We start from the raw sequence: 19,519 nt of genomic DNA, 5'->3' as shown, positions 1-19,519 counted from the left end.
GATAGTCTTGACCCCAAAGGGCTTAAGTTACCTGAGTCCAGTCGTGCTGAGAATCTAGCAATCAATCACCTTTAATTAAACACTGCTTTATATACACACGTACATATGTACATCCACATACAGCAGTTAAAGCAAAAAGTACATGTCCAATCACTCACTGAAGAAATAGATGCATATAGCTTTACATTATTCTAAAGCCAGTCCTTTCTTCGTCGCTTGTAATAGGCCATGCGTGGGTTATAAGAGTACCTTACAGAAGGCACCTGTCCTGTTATCATAAGTATTGCACAGATTAAGCAGCTGGAGGCTGGCTCCAAAATACCTCTGTTTAAGCTTCAACTGGAAGCTAGAAACAAAACTGCCCTAAAAGACACTGCAACTGTAGCAGCTAACATAATGACTTAAAGCAAAACAAAACATCACAACTCATTCTTGACTCTAAAAAAAAAGCTAATGATTTTAATAATCAAGAGGCCCTAGCATGCTGAATAAGACACTGTCTTAGTGAACATCTGATACTGTGTAATATACAAGAATCAACTGTGCAAATATAGATAGAGCCTGCTACCACTGTGCACTTGGTGGGTTCTACCACTAGCATAATTTTTCCCATTTGGAAGTATTCATGGAGATCACGTACACTCCTGTGTTACACCAAAAATAGTTCAAAACCAGTATTGTGCTGTAAAATTGTAAGGGTTCCTGTACTTTACAGACCAAAAGAAAAACCTGTTAAGTTCAGTGACTTAAACCAGGAGAATTTCAAAGTCTTACATATGGTACAAATTGTTCACCTCCACCCTTCATCCTGAATCGGTAATGAAAGCTCATTTGCAGGACTAACTGTTCTCATCCCTGCCCTACTGCTGTAGCCTTTCAGGTTCAGGGTAAGTCTGATGTTTATCGTCTTTTTGGTACATGTGGTACGGGCAACTTGTGCTTAGCTTCCCGTGGTGTTTTAGGATGTTTTCTTGATTCTGACTTACCCAAACTAATGTGCTTTTGATTGCAGAAAACTTGCATGATTTAGTCATTAAAGTGTGAAATCATCCTTAATTGTACTGCTTAATTGTGTGCTGTTTTATTGCTTGTCTAGGGCACGGCCACCTCTTTAGCGCTGATACTGTCCAGTGTCATCCATTACTGCTGGTTTGTCAGGTGAGGAGGCATCCATATCTGCAAGTTGATATTGCATAGACATTTAAGTAAACGTGCATGAGCTCTGTCTGGATGTTGCTCTTCTCTCGCCCACCCCGCTAACTTTTTTGCTTTGCTGGTCACAGAAGAAAGGCCTCAATCTCCAGGAACCTGAACAAGTTACTCGCCTGTCATGCAGTGACCCTTCTGTAAAAGGTGCTTGAAAAGGAAAAGTGTGTCCGTAGACTGACACAACAGCTAAGAAAAATCTTTCATCGGTGAGGCTTTTCTCAAGAGCCTGACAGCTGCTTTGGAGGGCAGACCCAATCGCTCCCTGGATTTTAGCCAGGGAACAGCCTTGGGAAGCCTGTGCAGTCTGTGCTAGCAGGGCTTACTCCTAGCTCAGCCATAGCATGTAGTGCTAGCACAGCTGGCACCCGATTTGGTTTAAGCTTCCTCTGTGATATCCACAGACCATTCCTAGTTTTTTCCCTTGCTTCTCCAACAGAAAAGAAAGCAAATTCTGAGCTGTGGCTGCCAAGGCTTTGTGGGCAAGTCAAAGCAGGAAGAAGGGGCAGGAAGCAGCAGTAAAATAAACATTTCCTTGCATTTTGCTGAAGTGCTGCACCCTGGTTATGTATTGATGCATATGCCACTCTTCCTCTCATTATAAAGCAGGGCTTAGTGCTGGTGCTTTCTTACCTGATGGGGGCTTGGGGTACATCCTGTGGAAAAACAAGAGGAAAGTGTAGAAGGTAAAGGCCAAGCCTCCAAAGATCATTCCACAGACCAGGAAACTGTAGCTGCCCTGATCATGTATAATCTGCAATTGGAGGGGAAAAAAGAAAAAGGAACAGGCATGTCATCAGAGCACTCAAATACCTAATTAGCAATTGGTGAGAGCTTTACTTTTTGATAACTCAAATGTAAACCAGGGCTTCTCCCCACAGCAACTGTCCAAGACCAAGACTAAGGTCTCTGTTTAAAAGTTCCAATCAGTTTCTGGCATGCCCTGTCTTTTTCCTTTGCCAACACTTACCGATCCCACCAGTAACTGCAGCACCATCTCTCCAATTCCAGCTCCAGTCACTAACACAGTCGTGGCACAGCCTGCAAAGACACAGTGCGAGAGATACTGACAGAGAACAGATGATTCAGCCACCAGGACCAGGCTGGTAACTTCTTCAAACTGCTCTTTCACAGACCTCTCTCTACAGGATTTACACTCGATGGATGTTTCCATCTGATGGTGAGAATCACTCTTCTAACTTGCGGGTAGTACCAAAAAGGTAAAAGTTGAAGGCAAAAACCATCTCCTGTTCTGTAACTTGTCTCTGTCAGCAGAGGTGCTGCTGCTTCTTGCTGAAAACACCTTCATTCCTCTGTATCACTGTCCCAGAGACTAAGGTTGGCAGAGACCTCCTGTGAAAGCTGGCCAAACGGGGATTTTCAGTTCACTGATAACCTGGGTGATGCTGTCAGAACAGCCTCACCAGTCCCTGAGAGCTCTAAAGCTGCAGGAAACTAAGCACCGGTCTGGATCCCTGCCTGTAGAAGTTATTAGTACGGTGAATCTGGGATTTGTGCAGTCGGGTTTTCCAACTACAAGCTTGAATGAAAATTGTATTTAATAGCAGATCTTTTTTCCAGTCCTCCTAAGCATCCCTGAAGAGGGAAGGGGATTTGCTAGGTGTGATGGTGTCTGAGCTCTAGCCTTGAACACCTGCCTACTTTCAGAGTCTGCCAGGCGTGCCCAAATCCCTGCTTACCTTTGTACTGCAGGATGTCCTCAGTGTAGGCAAGCATGCTGGGGAAAGTGCTGCTGAGAAACAGGCCCAGAGATGCTGTCCCCACAAACAAGAAGACAACACTGTAGGAGAAAATCAGGAGCAGGAGGAAGGTTATCAGGACTCCAACCTGCAAACAACAAACACAGAGTCAGCAGGAAGGTAAATGCTGAGTTACAATAGCTCTAGCTTTTTTTTTTTTTTTTTTTTTTTTTTCCCAGTAGAAAACAAAATCAACTACATTTTTAGAAGTCTCTAAAAAGCTGAACTGACAAGTCTAATTAAAATCCATCTACCTTTACAGTACAGAATTTGGTTCTTTTTTTAATGGGACTTAAAGCGACTGTATGTAACTTATGACTTTACTTCAGTAGATAGAGACTTAAGATCAGGTCTGGAAAAATATTTCTTTGGCTTTAAATACAACGGTACTGCTACCTCCCTAATATAAATATGTTTCAATCATTAATAAGTCTTAGCAGCCTGAAGCATTCAGTCGCTCCAATAACTGCTCACAACCCTACCCCTCACAAGCAGAGCCAAAGAGCCAAATAAATTTAAACAAACTTGCCCTCACTTCTGGCTTGCTTTAGTGTACAATAATAGCAAAAGCATCCAAGATGCAGTAAGCCATGGCAGAGAGTCAGCAGAGGGAGCTCTGCAATACCAACTCAAGTTACGTTTCTTAATCGTTCAGGCCCTAATTATGGGTGTGTGCACATATACACAAGAGCAATTTGGATTCTAAAGAAAATGAATTCAAACTGCAGTTTGCTATAATGCTGGAACGACTGCCAAGAACTGCTCTGTCGTACTACACAGAGCAGCACTAACCAGCAAGCACCGCATGAAGTGTTAGTCAAGCCAATTTTTGTCCTTGGATGATACTACTACTACTGCCTTTAAAGGGAAGTGAGATTGCTTCTATTAAGGGTTGGAGGCTCTTCCCTCCTCTCTGCAAATATGAGCAGCTGCTAAAAAAACTAAGTCCTGTCCTTGGGTTTAATAGAGCAGTCATGCAATTAAGAAAAGTAATTAAGCATATGCACGGACTGCTCACACCAGCTCTCTGATCGAGATCTGCTGGGGCTGAGCTTTCCCTGCTCCCATGTAACTAGTGACTATGTTCTGAAATAGGAGGTTATTGTACTCATTTTAAAAATAATTGCAGTTCATTTGGCTGCAGCTGTTGGTATCTAAGATTTGTTTTTAAAAGTGACCAGCAACAAGGTGCCAAGCAACCTTCCTCACCTGTGGCCTGTCTGCAACAGACCTTGGCTTTCAAAACATCCCACTGTGTACTGTCACCCCTGTTCTCTCACCACCTCACAATATTATTGTAAAACTTGTTATGAAAATAAATTCTGGTTTAAATAAGTTGTAAATTAATTGCCATATTTTTTTTCCCTTTAAAAAAAACAATATGATGGGGAAATGGGACCAGCTCCTGCGCTGTTGTCTATCATCCTTCTATACATCTTTGTTATATATCCTTTACAGGCTTCCTTCCCCTTTCTTCACATGAATATATTTTAATTTAAGCAAACTAACATTAACTTGATTTATTTCATAGCTGCTACAGTCTAAGCAGAGAATTTACTGAACTAGTAGATTTACTTCCTTCCCTTTCCCATGGCTAACACAAACATTAATTTCCCTGTAGATGCAAGAGAAGATAATGTGCAGAGTAAATAAAGTTGGCAGACACTTTACTAGGTGCTCTCAGAAATCTGGCATTAGATTAACTAAGGAGCAAGCTTAGAAAAGCAGTACAGTCAAGTTGTAAGTCCTGCTACCTCCTATATCTATCAGCTGCAAACAGAGTGTTGCAGAGGAAGATTAATGCAGCTCGTGTGCTAGGACAGACTGCCTGGTGCAAATCTGGCCGAGGTATGCCCTGAGAATCGCTGCAGCTCTGCACACCAAAACCAACACGAGCACCTTGGAGGCAAGCAGAGCACACACATGGTAGAATAGCCTTACCACGTTGATGAAGACCATAGTCGCTGGCTTCATTCGGTAGGACACGGGAATAGAAATGAGTCTGCCCAGCGTGATGAATCCCCAGAAGAGGCTGGGCAAGTAGCCAGCCACTTTATGGACTACAGAGAGAGGCTCTTCCACTGCATAGCTGTAAATGAAGCCCGAGTACTCTCCCTGTGGGAAAAACAAAACAGCATGTCACATCGACGTGGTGATTTCCAGGCTTTGCAACTTCATCCTGTCCCTCAAGTATTCACACTGTTGTGATTGTGCAGGAGAGCCCACCTATGGATTTGCTACCGAACCTCAGTGAACCTCGTTCCCAAGAGTTTGCAGCTGGAGACAGGCTTCCACCAGGAGAACACGGGGTTTAAGCACCCCTAAAAGGGCAAGACTTAACAGCTCTGCTAGGTAAAATGCTTACTAAGCCCGTATCTATACAGATGCTCTCTTCCCTAAAGACTGTCTTGGACTTGCACATTCTTAACACCTCTCCTAGTAAGAACCCAGATTCAGTCAGCCTTGAAGATGGAGGCCCTAGGAAGTTCCAGCATCTGACAGCTGCTTTGTGTAACCCCGCTCCTGTTTAACACCTTCGTGAGACTCAGCAGCGTTTTACCCTGAGTGGACTGAGACAAAACTGTTGAAAGAAAAGGAACAGCAGCCAGCCAAGAGTGAGTCTTCCTCATCTGGACAGAAGTGCTACGTACAGCAAACCCGCTGTGACTGCGCTGGTGAGGGACATGCTGTCAGGCCCCTACAGAGACTGCATGCATGCTCTCCTCTTGGATTTTGTGGGCTCAGGAGACCCGTCAAACAAAGAACCACCGTTTCTTATGACATAAAACAAAGCTGTGCTTGTGCCCTGGCTGAAGTGAGAAGAGACCTCCACTGCTCACAAGGAGACAACGCCACACCTCCAGCTCCAAACTGGCTGTTAGTAGCAGTAGCGATCTAGCTGCAGCACCGTAGAGCCTTAGAGAAGTCACACAACCCTCCCAAGAAGCAGGGCACATATCAGCCAGACTGATTAGCTTTTAATGAGCTACCCTGGGAGCCAAACTGCTGCACAGGCAGACCCTCAGGTCCGGCCTGCTGCACGCAAGGGACATGTGGTTGTCTCTGGGTTTGGGCTGTTATAAGTGATTTGGAAGGAAGAAAGCCATATAGCTTTGCTCAGACAAGAGCCCTCTATCAGCTGAACTCACCACAATCCCATCAGTCATGAAGAGAACAAGAGCCCCAGTGATGTGGACTGCGAAGTAGGTGTAAGAAGCCCCTCTGAAGTTTTTGCTTTGGCAGCAGCTAAATAAGTCATCATGACCTGGTGAAAAACAATGCAAAGCAAACTTAGCTGGAACGTCCCCCTGGGGCTGGGTGGTTGCCAGCCCGCAGTGGGGATTTGTTTTGCGCTCGGCTGCAGGACAGAGACGCACAGAGGACTGTGAACAACGGGGAACACTGCTAACCTCTGCCAGCACGGCTTTCTTTACCTACCTATAGCATTTCAGAAGGAAGACGGCTATGCTTAGAGGCTGCTATCCACAGACTGGGATCCTCGCTCTCCAAGATACGTGCTGCTTATCTCTCAGTAGCTGCTTAGGCTCTTCTTTCCCATTTCTGAGCTCCACACTGCTGGCCCCACTCATACAGTCAAAGGAAATAAGCCCATTCAGCCCCAGCACTCGTGCTCGGCGTCCCTCATAGTTGGTACAGCCACATGGGCGAGCCCTGCCCAGGACAGCTCACATTCTTCAGCTAAACAATATTTAACCAAACAAGCCAGCTCTGGGAAAGAGGGTGATAAACGCACAAGCTGGTGTCGCTTCCTCTGAGTCAACAACAGAACAAGAATGTGCTCAAGCCAGCTGGGGACCAGGACCCCAGGCACAACCGACTGGCCCCTACTTTGTCACACCACTTTGTCACACTCCAGGGAGCGCAAAGCACCAGCATTAATGTAACTGCACTCGGGGTCCAGAGCAGGTGAGATGAATTGTTCCTGCACGGACAAAGATGAAATTCTCACTACGTCTATGGGGAAGGAGGGATTTTGCCAGCACAGACGTGCCTGCCAAAGATCACAGTAGTCAGCCATATAGTTCCTGCTTCTCTAAGGATTAATCCTAAAGGCATTTAAGAGAAGGATGGAGATTTGATGAACATGAGGCTCCAGTGGGTTGTATGAAAACGGGCAGCTGGGTTGAGGAAAGAAGCGCTCAGTGTCTCAGCTAAGGGAAATGCTATTAGATGAACACAGCCTTACTAGACACCAGAGAACCCACACCACTAGGCACGGTTACGAATCATTCTCTGCAGCACCTCACCACATCTCTAACTGCCTCTGCTTTCAAGTTTTCCCTAAAATTTAATTGTTAAGGCAAAGCCATCTCTTCTGTAACAACGCTCCTCCCGTAGCCCTAAAACGTGATTACTTCCGAGATTCACTAGCTGGAGAATTGACTTTGATATGTTTCTCTTGGGTAGCAAAGAACAATGCTACTATTGTCCACAAAACGGGGTGTAGTCACAAGTTCAAACTATTGCTGGAATTTAACTTTTCGCCTCAAACAAGGGCACTATCCTTATTCCTTACAGATCTATAAAAAAAATCAGCATTCTGCAGAATGATCGCCACTTTTATTCTGAACAGTCGGAGGAGCCATCTCAAAACCTGACTGCAAACCAGAAGGAAATAAAAAGGCACGACTTTCACGTGTGCTTAAAAAACTTGAGAGCCCAGGTTGAATTTCGGGGAGCTTGCAGGAAAGCAGCCTGGGATCCCAGTGGCAGCATACTAACCTCTGGTCAGGGGTTACAGTCCCAACAAATCTGAGGGCAATTGGGCACCAAACTGGATTGTTTGGGTACTTTTGGATTACACTCACTTGTATGTTTTGGAAAGTTCTCTCCTTAGACAATAGCAATTAAGCTCACTTGTTAAACTGAATGGAGACATTCTGAAATTCGTCTTTTTTTCCCCCAGCTCCCCGCCCTTTCCCCAGACCCATAAGAGAGGTGCCTCCAGCTCACCTCCTGCTGCGTGGGGTCTCTGCACGGAGGTAGCGAGATCGTCCTTCACCGTAGGTCGTGTTTCCATCGCCAGCTCGTCTGCCGACAGCAGTGGATGGCTGCTGCTGTTGAAGCACGGCACCATCCGCTCCTTGTAGAGCAAGAAGAACACCGCGATGGGGACTGGCAGCTGTGGAGGAGCAGAGAGGGGCAGGTAAGCACTGCACACATCCCCCACAGAGTGCAGTCCGGTTCCCCGCTCACGAGGGACTTTGAGGAAGCTGGATTCAGCACCCGCAATAGATATCGATGAGTTAATCTCCCTCAGAGAGCAACCTTATGCTGTGCTGACCTCAGGGCAAGGACAGAGGCTGGCAAAGGGGTAAGGAGCCACTGCAGGAAGGACTGAGGCTTGTTAGTGAAACATATTTTTTAAAAAAAAAGAGGCATCAAGCTGAGAAGACTCTCAGTCTGGACAATCTGGGTGAGTGGATCCTGGTGGGGCTGGGACCATTCATCTGGGTTGGGGGACGGGAGCGCTAGACCAGAAGGCAGCCAATACACACCTCTCGAAGCCTGTACCAACCCTTTGAAACCAAAGCATTCTGATTTCCAAGCATTTGTCTACTTCTGCACAAAGAATAATAATAAAGTAGCTTTTTCCTTGTGGAGAGCAGAGCAGTTTGAATGGGAAGCCTTTGGCTGAAATGCTTTGTGAGGAATGCTCCAAGCTGCTCCACGACCTGCTTTGTCCAGCCATTAGCAGAGGTTGCTCAGCATCTTGTAAGAGACGAGCTCGTGGTTCCCAGGCCAACGGGCACGGCACCGCTGCAGCCAAGCGGCCCCAAACAGCCCCTCGCTGAGTGACCTGGGACCAAGAGCAACCACCCTGCCCCTCCAGCCCCTGCCCTCTCGGCCACAGCTGCCTAAGGGTCGCCTGCACACCAGGGTCCCCACTGCATGGGTGCTCGTCCCCACCAGCACCGTTCCCTGCAGTCAGGGCTTTCCACCTGCTGCTGCACACGTTGGGACAAAAGAGGGGGACCGCAGGCTTGCACCTGCCCCCTGGATCCATCACACGGCAGCATCAGGACCCCCCAGCACCATGCTCCCTCCCTGCCTCGAACCCAGGGACGAGCCTGCATCCTGCACACACCCACGACTTGGTGGTGCCTGCAAGCCCAGAGGGACTTGGATCTTTTTTTTTTTTTTTTTTTTGGGGGGGGGGGGGGGGCGCCACAATACAGGGAAGTAAATGAAGCTGGGTCTGCCCCCCTGGCCACCCCTCCTCCTCCTCCAACCAAGCAGTGTTTATTCTGCAACACACTGGGGGAGAAAGCCAGGAAATCCTAAGTGACAGCTCACTCTCCAGCCATTGAGCTCTTGTTTTCTACATGTCTGTGAGCAAGTGTGAGCTCTAGCTCCAAATTTCCTGCCTTTTGTTGGCTCGTGGCACTATTTAAATGTATGGAGAATTCCCCCCCACACCCGCCTCTCTTGCATGAATTCATTTATGAGGACTTCATTGTTCTGGGAACAATGGGAATAGGAACAGTTAGTTCGGTCCCATGGAAGAAAAACGCATTTGCTTGATAGTTCTAATCCTTCCGGAGGTCAGGACCAGATTTTTATTCTTCTAAACTGCAGATTTTGCAAAAAAAAAAAAAAAAAAATAGAACGAAAAAAAACAACACACCACACAGGGGGAATGGCCAGATAGATAACTGCTCTGGGCACTTAAGGAGCGCTCAGTGCCTACGCAAAGGGCCACGGTGCCTGGCTCTCATGGTTCCCAGTGGGACCACAGGCATGTGCTCCTGCATCCCCATCCCCAAAGCAAACACGTCCCCTTCCCCTTTATCCAGGCAGTACCACCTCAAAGCTGGCAGGGCCTTGGGTACACGAGAGCCCTGACCCCATCGAGACACGAACTGCTTGCTGATGGCTCACCAGCGCCGGCTGTTTCTGGTAGGAAATGCCCCAGACCCGGACTCTCACTTGCCGTCATGCACAGCCCTCGCCCACCACCACGCCAAAGCGAACTCAGGGAAGAAAGGAAAGCAAAGCTCAGGAGCAAGCAGGTTTCCAGGGCCCCATCCCGAGCCAGGGCTGCGTCCCACACGTCAGCCTGCTGGCAGGGCGCCTGGGGACAGTCACCCGTGACCACCAGCCCCGCAGGAGAGCCCAGCCATAAATCCAGGGTGCGCGCAGGGGACGGGGCGTCCGCGAAAGCACTTTGCTTGTTACACGGGCAGGTGGAGAGGAGCAAACAGAGGCGAACAGCGGAGCCCTGCCAGGGCACATTTCACCAGGGCACATTTCACCCGGCAAAGGAACAGACCCACACTGCAGGTGCAGCCTACCCTTGCCCCAGGACAGCTCGAGGACCGTCCCTTCCACACCGCGAGCTCCTGCAGCTCCATGTGCACCAGCTGGAGGTGGAACAGCGAGCACGAGCCCAGCTCACGGAGGGAACACGGGAACATCGAGCTGGGAGCCTGCACGGGGTGGAAGGCAAAATGCCCAGGGAGAGCCCCGCTGCCTGTAGGCACCGCTCCAGCCCCAGCTCTGAACTGCTGGGGCCATCACCCCCAGCCCCGCGCAGTTTTTAACTTATTATAAACTCAACGAGTTGTTGCATCACGCAGCTAAGCGTGAGTATAACTCCAGGATCCTGCCCTCCAGTTTCTATTTCAGTCTTCCCCCTCCAGGAGCATGGGATTGTTCCCTGCCATCGCGTCCAAGCTACTTTTAAGCAACCTAAGCACAATGGAGAGTCCTGCACTTCCCCTGGGAAACCACCTTCCGGACAAACACATCCCTCTCGGAGGAACATTTTCCTGACTTCCAGCCCCTTGGAACGGGCAGGATGATGAAATTTCCGTTCTGTGGGAAACTGAATTTTAAAATGTGTTTTTGTTCCAAATCTGGCTGAAAAGCCAAAATTTTCTCTTAGAATGAAAAATTTTGGCTGTGAGTCATCCAAGCACTTCATTTTGATAATGCTGAACCATTTAATTCTACTAAAGCAAAAACATTTTGCTTGAAGAACACTGAACCAACTATTCCATCGGCTTTACGCTTTGTGTTCACGCCAAAGCCAAATTGAGACATTTCAACTTTAAACAGAGCAAAAAATCAAAATGAATCATTTCAGCTGTCCTGTCAGAATACACGCAGCCCTCTGAGAGCTGGCACGGAACTGGCGTTTTGACCATTTTTTTTAAAAAGAAAAAGTCGCTGGTTCTGGTTTCCATTTCTGCAGCTTACTCATTTCATCCCCTTCCCCAGGGTTTTCAGTTTTTCAGTTCTGTCTCCTTTCTCTGATATTTACACCTTAAAGGGTCAGTTCTGGAGCGCAGCTGCCCGCACCGCCAGCGGGCTGGGTTATCCCGTTGAAATAAGGAATCGAGGCAGCTCCCTCTGCGAGGCTTCGGAGAAGACAATGGCTCCGCTTGGCAGGGAGACACCAGAGCTGAGTGCGCAGCACATGCCTGGCTCCCCAGCTCCCCTTGTCTTCATCACCTAATCCTCAGCCCAGAAGCCCACCAGCGTCCTGCTGCCTCCCCAGGGGTCCTGCTCGCTGCGCGCACACACAACCAACACCGACAGCGCTTGTGGTGATGCTCAAGCCCAGCTCGTGGCCTGCCCGCACCAGCTGCTGGGTGCAGAGGGACTCGGCCCGGGGTCCCGTCCTGCTCCCGTGGGCAGCAACAGCACCAAGATGTCCAGGGGCCAGTGGTGGGAGCAGAGCAGGCTCTGGTGACCGCCCTCCCGTCAGTGCTCCGGGCACTGGACGCGCGCTGCATTCAAGGCAGATATTAAGCACTGCCTTTGAAACTAAATTAGCTTGCCCAAGATAGACTGGCAAAATAGATAATGCTCTGGTGTAATTAAAAGCACATGTCCCATGGCACACACAGAGTCAGAGGTAATTACAACAGCCTTCTCCTGGGCAGAGAACATCGTCCTCGGTACTTCTGCGGAAGAACTCACTGCAGCACCTGCCCGGATATTTGGGCTGGCTGTTCTGCTCACATCAGCGAGCTGAGCGGGCCCAGTGAGTGCTGCTGGAAGAGGTGTGCTGGGGTTTTAGTTAATCACCTAATGGGCAGACCACGAGCAGAAAGAACCTGTGCCCTTTGCCTCGCACAGATGAAGCGGTGGAGGATGGAGGGCTGCTCGCCGGCCTGGGGTGGGGAGAGGGAGCACCAGCACAGCTTTGCATTTCGGTGGAAGGGCGATGGCTGAACCTGCACAGCTGGGGGCACGGAGCAGCCACTGTGCCCGCTTCTAGAAACTGCCCTCGTAGTTGATCGGGGAAAAAAAAAGGAACATTGAGCCATTGGTGCCCTCAGCATCAATCCGGGCACGGCCAGCAGCACTCAGGGCTGACGCTCGCTGCACCAGCACCCGCTGCCCTTATCGCTCCAGATCGACACGGGCAATTGCACGCACGCTCACAGGGCTGCTGCCGCCACCAGGAGAGCGACTGCCCCAGTAACCCAGTCCTTCGGTGGGCATTTTCCTACAAATACAGAGGCTGTGAATCGCCCTCCTGGCTCCACACGCACGCATCCTGCCCCGGGCACCCGCTCCTTGCTGCTGCACTCCAGGCATTAGCAAACACGGCCCTTTGCTGCGGACCAGCACAGCCACCCGCACGCCTCCTCCATCGCTGGCACCACCCAACGGGCACCCCCAACCACCCGCGTGGTCTGCGGCACACCGACGGCCCCCGCAGCACTCACGTTGATGAGGGCCATGATCCAGAAGGCGTAGGAGACGCGGGTGACCACCATGCCTTTCATCGGCAGGTCGTAGTGGGACAGGTTGCCCGGGTGGTGCGGGACCAGCGACTTGCGGATGTGAGGGAGGTTGCTGGAGGCGTTGGCCGTGGCGTTCGAGAGGATGCAGTTGGTGTCGGAGAGGAAGGGGTCAGCGATCAGCGGGCTCAGCAGCGCTCCAAAGCCCACGAAGAAATGAAGGGCCTGCAAGAGGTGAGGCGCGCAAGTAGAGCTGGTGGCTACGGCCCTCTGCAGAGCCTGGCTGAGCCCCTCCCTCCTCTTCCTCAGGGGAGGGATGCAGGCTCCACGCTCACCTGCAGGAAGATGGCCGAGTCCTTCTGGTAGATCTTCACCAGCTGCATGTTGGAGATGGTGTCGATGCAGCCCATGGCCAGTCCCGCCACAGCCATGACCACAGCCAGGACCACCACATTGTGGCACAGGGGGATGATGGCAAAGACCAGGGAGATGGCGAGGGACGAGGCGAAGAGTGCAAACAGCGACTGAGCCAACCTGAGGGAGGGAACGAGGAGAGACAGGACAGAATTAGTGCCGTGAGAGCAGCATCCACAACACAGCACTGCCCTGGGTTTTCAGCTCCAAGTCTGTTGGTGGCAAAGGCATCCGCAGGCGATGCCCCCGCAGGCTGGCAGGGGGACACCCTGCTCCCCGTGCCCCCACGTCCAGCCGTAACCAGCCCAGGGCACCGCATCTCCTGCCTGGAGGGTGATGCCCCACAGAGGCGGATCTGCTAGGCAGCTTTTGAGGAGAAGAGCAAGCATCAAACCTTTTCTGCACATTTCAAGGCAGAAGATGACCCAAGAACCTTCCCTTGTTAACAGCACACGTCCACCATTCCCCCTCCTCACCCTGTGCTCTGCTCTGGCAGCATCACCCCTTCCCCAGCACAGCGGGGCAGAGCTCAGGACCACGGGCGGCTGTTTTCTGACCCGCTCGTGCCACGGGAGAAGCCCGAGGGACGGGCACGGTGCAGGAAGCTGGTGCATTGCACCGCGAGCCCAGCGCCAGCCAGAGAACGGCGCCCAGGCTGGCACCGCGCTGCTCCGGAGCTGCCAAGTCCAAAGGCAGGCAGGAAGGAAGGAAACGGGGACCAGACAGCGAAGCACCGAAACGACTGAGGCTAGCAGAAAGATGGGACTTCACAGCCACAGCAGCGAGTAAATAGCACGGGCGCGTCCCTCCCAGACGGGGCTCCCACGCCCTGCCCCAAGCCCGGTGCAGCACCCGGCAGCTCCCCGCCACGAACTGCTAGCGAGCAACTGGGGTCTGCAGCTGGGGGGGCACAGGGTACACAGGGGACGTCCATCCCCAGCACAGGCACGGAGCCAGCAGGTGAAACGCCCACGGCTCGCTCCCCCAGGCCATCTGCTTGCTGAGGCCACTTCACGCTCTGCCCAAAGAGGCAGGAGAAGGCACGGGGGAGGCACAAGGCAGAGCAACCACGAGAGCCTGCTGGGCACCACGGTGCCAGTCCTCCTGCCCTGGCTGCTCATCCAGGACGGCTCAGCCTCAGGCACGTCACACCTGTGCTTCTACGTGGCCCTCGTTCATCTGCAAGCTCTCAGTAACCTGCCTTTCTATGTCCTGCTCATTGCTCGTGCTGCACTTCAACAGCATCAGGAGGAAAACAGTCCAAGAGCAGCTGTCCTTTATCCTCGGGCCTGGTGGCACAGGCTGGGTGGTAGCGGAGGCTTGGCGTGCCCACCTCACCCAGCCCAACCTCACTCACCCGTCAGCGAGACCACGCTGGGCGAGCCAACGTTTTGTAAAGCTGTGACTCCCGATCTTCCTCTGACAGCAACACGGGGATCCAGCGCGGGATTTCTGGGGGAGGGAGGGATCATGTGCACAGCCATGGCAGGAAAAACAGCTAGCACGTGAGAAAGAAGCAGCTTCGAGCCTGGAGAGAGGAGGCAGCGCTCCACAGGGTACAGCAGGAGGGCGAGCAGCAGAGGCACCAGCAGCTGGCAGATCCGAGGCTGGGAGCGATGGAGGAACGCGCACCGAGACCTCCCCAAACGCCTCCTCTCTTCTGCAGCCCCAGCAAGGCAGCCTCAGCACTGCGTGTGCCTGGCTAGGGAGCACGTTTGTTACTGGAGTTAAACATTAATTGCAAATAATACGTTCTTAAAAAGCACTGCACAGACAACCTCACCGGTCCCCAAAGAGCAGCAATTCCTGCCTGCAGCCGTACGGCATTAATCACACCGTCGTGCCTGCCCCCAGACAGCAGCAGTGCACAGCCTGGGGCAGCACACAGCCCCCCTGCCCCTTCCCTGGCTCTGGTATTAGTGGGGGGACCAAGGAATTGCCCTTCTCCCATGCCACAACACCCAGGGGTACTTGAGGGACACTGCCCAGCACCCACAGAGGCACCACACAGCCAGCCAGGGATGTCTTCAGCGACAAACCTCCTTGGGAGCACCTTTTCACAGTGAGTCTGAACCCCATGCCTTGATGATGTGAAGCCCTTCCAAAGGGCTTAAAGATCCACCCTGACGTTAATGCTGTGACATTGCTGCCCTGCCCATCACGAACCAGTCCCCGTGTCCTCAGGTGCGCAGCTCGGCTCTGTGCCAGCCGCAGCCATCGCCTGTCCCAGGGCAGGCTCTGTTTCAGCAGGGCGTGAAACAAGTCCAGTAATGCCATGGGCAAAAGCTTGCTTCACGTTGATTTTCAGCCCAAATACAGACTGCGAAAGAGGGCTTCATGATCCTTCTGACCTCTTGGGTTCCCGGAGCACCCTGGGCACATCCTGGCTCCATCGCACCCCTTGGGGGAAGATCCTCAGCCTCCACCAGAAGGTTTGGGCTGACCTGCTCTGTGTAGCACCACGCTGCAGGCACTGCCAGCAATGCTCGCCCTCTCCCTCCCTTGCAGTGTAAATGAGCCCCAGCTCCCAGCTCCTGTTGCAGGGGGCACCCTCCAACTTGCAGGATGTTTTTCCCTACCTCTGGACGCATTTTCTAAGTTCCTCACATCAAGAAGAAAAATGATAACAAGGTTAATTCCATTTGGCAAAATGGATCATTAAAACCCCAAAGCCATAAGAGGACAAGGCGAGGACACGGAGGATGAAGAGGGCATGGATTATTATGGAGGGTCCCATCTCATGTCCCTCCCGGTCCTGGTGGGGATCCTGACTTCAGGCAGAGCTTGTACAAGGTCCCAACACAGCAGCAGACCTGCCAGCCCCCTCCTCTCCTCTACTAATGCCAGCGGGGTGAGCTCAGGCTGACCTGACACCGGGAGCAAGAGCAAAAACGCAGTTTTTGCAAAGGCAGTTTCAGAATGAAAAACAGCCAGCTGGGGTACAGGTGCATGGTTACCTCGTGCTTCTGTCCCAAACACGTGCGGCACAGCAGCACAGAGCAAGCACGGCTTTAGCTTTACAATGCAAGCATAAAATCCAGTAAAAATGGATTGAAAAGGAAAAGGCAAAGGCCAGGAGAGAAAAGCCTTCGGTGCTCTTCACCCATGGGTGCACAGAGCTCCTCACGGAGGGCATCAGCTGCTCCCAGGGCTGTGTTGGTCACGGCACCTCTACCAGGACCCCCAAACCCTATTCCCACTCACACAAGAGAACGATTTCACTACACCTCACAAAAAGTTGAATTCTTGTGAGCCAGGGCTGCAATTCCAGCCCAGCGATCCCCAGGCAGGGAGCAGAGCCCGTGCCGTGAGCCTGAGCTGCCCCACGTGCACGGCAGCGAGGTGGGAGGCTGCTGTGTGCCCCCATCGAGCCAAGGGGCTCAGCCAAGGCCCCGCTGCAAGCGCTGGAAGCAACAGCTACGTTTGTACACTACCCGTGATGACAAACATTCTTCTTTCAAATCTAGGAGAGGGAATTTTGGAGCTCATCCTGGCGATCCAGGCTCGCACCGAGTTGCGGAGGGAACGGTGCCATCATTATGCTCTGTCCTCACAGCGCTCCAGGACTCCAGCAGGGCTGGGAGTGCAGAGACCACGACCCCGTGTTCAGCAACTTCTCCGTGGAGAGGAACCAGAGCCGCGTTCCGGTGCCCCCTGCCCCTTTTGCCACTAACCCCAGCCACAACGCTGCTTTCTCACACACGTTCATCGTTCAGAGCAGAAGGCTCAGACCAACACGATTTTAACCAAAAGCAAGCCTGTGTCCCTCAGGCATTAGAAATTAATTGTAGCCAGACCATGGCTCAGCCGCACTGCTGGCAGGTGAGGCTCTGGGACCCTCTCCCAGCCAGCAAAGCCCATCCTGGTGCTCCTGCCTGCCCCGGGACCGCTCGGTTCTCCAGCCCACGGAGCAGGAGCACACAGCAGGGCAGCTCGAATGTGTGGAGAGTGGAGCTCAGAGCCTGCACACCTAACGTGCTTGTCCAAACCCACGCACCAAACCACTGTGCTGCTCTGAGCAACTCCGGCACGCTCACAAGCTACAACCAGGTGAAACGCCCTCCTGCCCGGCAGCGCTGCTGCTGCTTGCTGGGGCTCGCACAGCTCAGGGAGCCCCGAGCACGTCCTGGTGCGCAGCCACAGCGAGCAGCACGCGTGCTGTTCTCCCCAGCTTGCTGCTGCAGAGTTAAAAGTTCAGGAGTCTCCAACCACGAAACCTCAAGCTGTTTTTTACGAGGTGCTGGCCAGGGGCAGGAGGTTTTGGGTAGGAAGCTGATGACAGGAAACAATTCTGCCTTTTCCTCCACCGCTTCTTCAAACACACTCGCAGCAGAGCGGGGCTGACAAGGTGCTGCCTGCCGACCCGGCAGCCTTGGGTCTGTGTCAGACCCAGGGCAACGTCCCCACAAAGCATCCCCATCTCCCCACATCGTGCTCCTCTCCTGGCACAGCCCACGGGAGCACAGCTTGGGCTGCTCCACGAAGCCTCTGGGCTCTGCCTGGGCACGGTGGCTGGGACAGCTCCCGGAGCAGGATGGTAACTTCACAGGTGCTCTGATGCCACCTAACTCAGCCAACACTCCACTTGTCACGAGACAAAAGTTTAACAAACCATTTTTAAATGGGCTTTCGACAGAATCGAAGGGCTCATGCGAGATTCTTTTCTATATGTGTTAAATTTATACAGATGACGTGTGTCTGGAGACACACGCGGAGGTGAAACGTTACACCACTGCCTGGAGAACGAGCGGCAATGTAAATAACCAGCTGAGCCTCCGGAGAGCGGAGCTGTCATCAAGCCTCTGACCAAGTGCCAGTTTGGCAACCTTTAGGGTTGAGCCTTGCACATGACTTGGTTTAAACACATCCTGGGCAGAAGCTCGGTGCGAGTCCCCGCTCGGCTGCACCTCGCTGATGCCCGCCGCTGCCCTCGCCCCCTGGCATCGTGCCGTGCATGAGCCCCCGCTGCCGGGGGGCTGGCAATGCTTCAGCTCCTGACACGGGGTTATTGAAACAGGCCCTCGATATTATCTTTGCGATAAGCGGTTTGGGTAAGGGAAACATCCTCCAGGAAGTTCTCGCTGTAACTTCGCGCCGCGGCTGCCCCTGTCCCAAGTTCAGGGGCACGGGCAGCGGGTAGCAGGGCACGGGTGGGTGAGTGGGGCCCTGAGCAGCCCCAGCCCGCACCCCCTGGCTCCCCCCGGCTCCCTCCCTCGCCCCCAGCCGCCCCTCGGCACCCAGCACCCGGCACCCAGCACCGTTTGCCGGGGGACCGCGGAGCTCCGCACCCTGACTGAGCCGTGCGAGCCCTGGGGGAGGGCGCGGGGGGCCCGGCGCTGGCCGCCCCCAGCCCGGGGTGTTGCGGGGAGGGGGGGGAACTCCCGGCTCCTTACGTCCTCTTGAAGACCCCTCCGAGGCAGCTGCCGAGCAGGAGGCAGAACTGCTGCGAGAAGAAGACCCAGGTGATCTGCGAGAGCGAGCTCTGCGTCTGGCAGCGCAGGTCCAGCAGCGTGGGCCCCAGGAAGGCGATGCAGAGGCCGAAGCTGAAGAAGACGCTCCAGTAGGTGAGGGTGGGCTGCAGGTTCCTGCGGAACCTCGCCGACACCCGCTCGTCCCACCACATCCTGGGCGGCGGCGCGGGGCGGCCCGCGGCGATGCGGCTCCAGCGCCGCCCGGCCCCGCTCCTCCTTCGCGGCTGTGCCTCCGGATCCCGCCGAGCCCCGCCGGGCGCCGCCTCCTCCCTCTCCTCCTCTCTCTCCTCCTCCTCCTCCTCCTTCTTCCTCCTCCTCGTCCTCGTCCTCCTCCTCCTCCTCCCGGGGCCGGGCGGAGCCTCCCGCGGGCGAGCAGCGCGCAGCGGGGTCCCCCCGGAGCCCCCCGGTGGCCGTGTTTCAGAGCATCCCTCGGGGCTCAGCCCAGGTCCCGGCCCCCGGAGCAGCCACCCGCTGTCCCCCTGCCACCCTCTGTCCCTCGGCCACCCTCTTGTCACCGCGGCCAGCGCGATCCAAGTCGCCTGTGCCCCTTCTCCAAGCGAGCTAGCTTTTGGGGAGCGCGTGCATTCGGAAGCCGGAGCGGCTGATGCTTACGCAAAAGGTCTCCTCTAGAGGCTGGGTTTATAAATATTTCACCTACTTTTAGGGGAAGACTGGCCATTTTTAGAATGCTCTTTCCAAGCAAACCGGAATCGCTGGAGCTGAGCCAGGGCTGAGGGCCGGCTGCAGCCCTGAGCCCCTTTGGTGCCACCCCGTGCCGGGGACCCTGCTTGCTGCTCCCCCGTCCCGTGACCTCGGGAACGCTGCTCTGGGGCCCTGGGTGCTCCTCTCCACCTGGACACAGCTTAATGTTTAGCTAATCCAAATTGCACCTGAGTCCTAATTCTTCCCTGTCCATGGCATCCGCAGGAGCCTTCCTGGCATAAGGAGG

At 53.3% G+C, this 19,519-nt stretch overlaps 1 protein-coding gene across 1 annotated transcript; it reads right to left on the bottom strand.

Annotated features, from left to right (window-relative positions):
* Window positions 1-47: 47 nt before the first annotated feature.
* Window positions 48-19,142, bottom strand: MFSD4A (major facilitator superfamily domain containing 4A). The gene is made up of 10 exons (XM_035347016.1): window positions 18,493-19,142; window positions 13,021-13,219; window positions 12,671-12,910; window positions 7,941-8,109; window positions 6,116-6,231; window positions 4,908-5,081; window positions 2,907-3,054; window positions 2,177-2,247; window positions 1,840-1,960; window positions 48-1,176 (listed from the first exon to the last, which is right to left on the bottom strand). Exons 1-10 carry the CDS (start codon window positions 18,720-18,722, stop codon window positions 1,112-1,114), a joined length of 1,533 nt encoding a protein of 510 aa, XP_035202907.1. The 5' UTR covers window positions 18,723-19,142; the 3' UTR covers window positions 48-1,111.
* Window positions 19,143-19,519: the final 377 nt, after the last annotated feature.

The sequence above is a fragment of the Oxyura jamaicensis genome, chromosome 26 (genome assembly GCF_011077185.1).
Source record: "Oxyura jamaicensis isolate SHBP4307 breed ruddy duck chromosome 26, BPBGC_Ojam_1.0, whole genome shotgun sequence".
Classification (NCBI taxonomy): domain Eukaryota; kingdom Metazoa; phylum Chordata; class Aves; order Anseriformes; family Anatidae; genus Oxyura; species Oxyura jamaicensis.
This window is presented reverse-complemented; position numbering and strand designations above follow the sequence as displayed.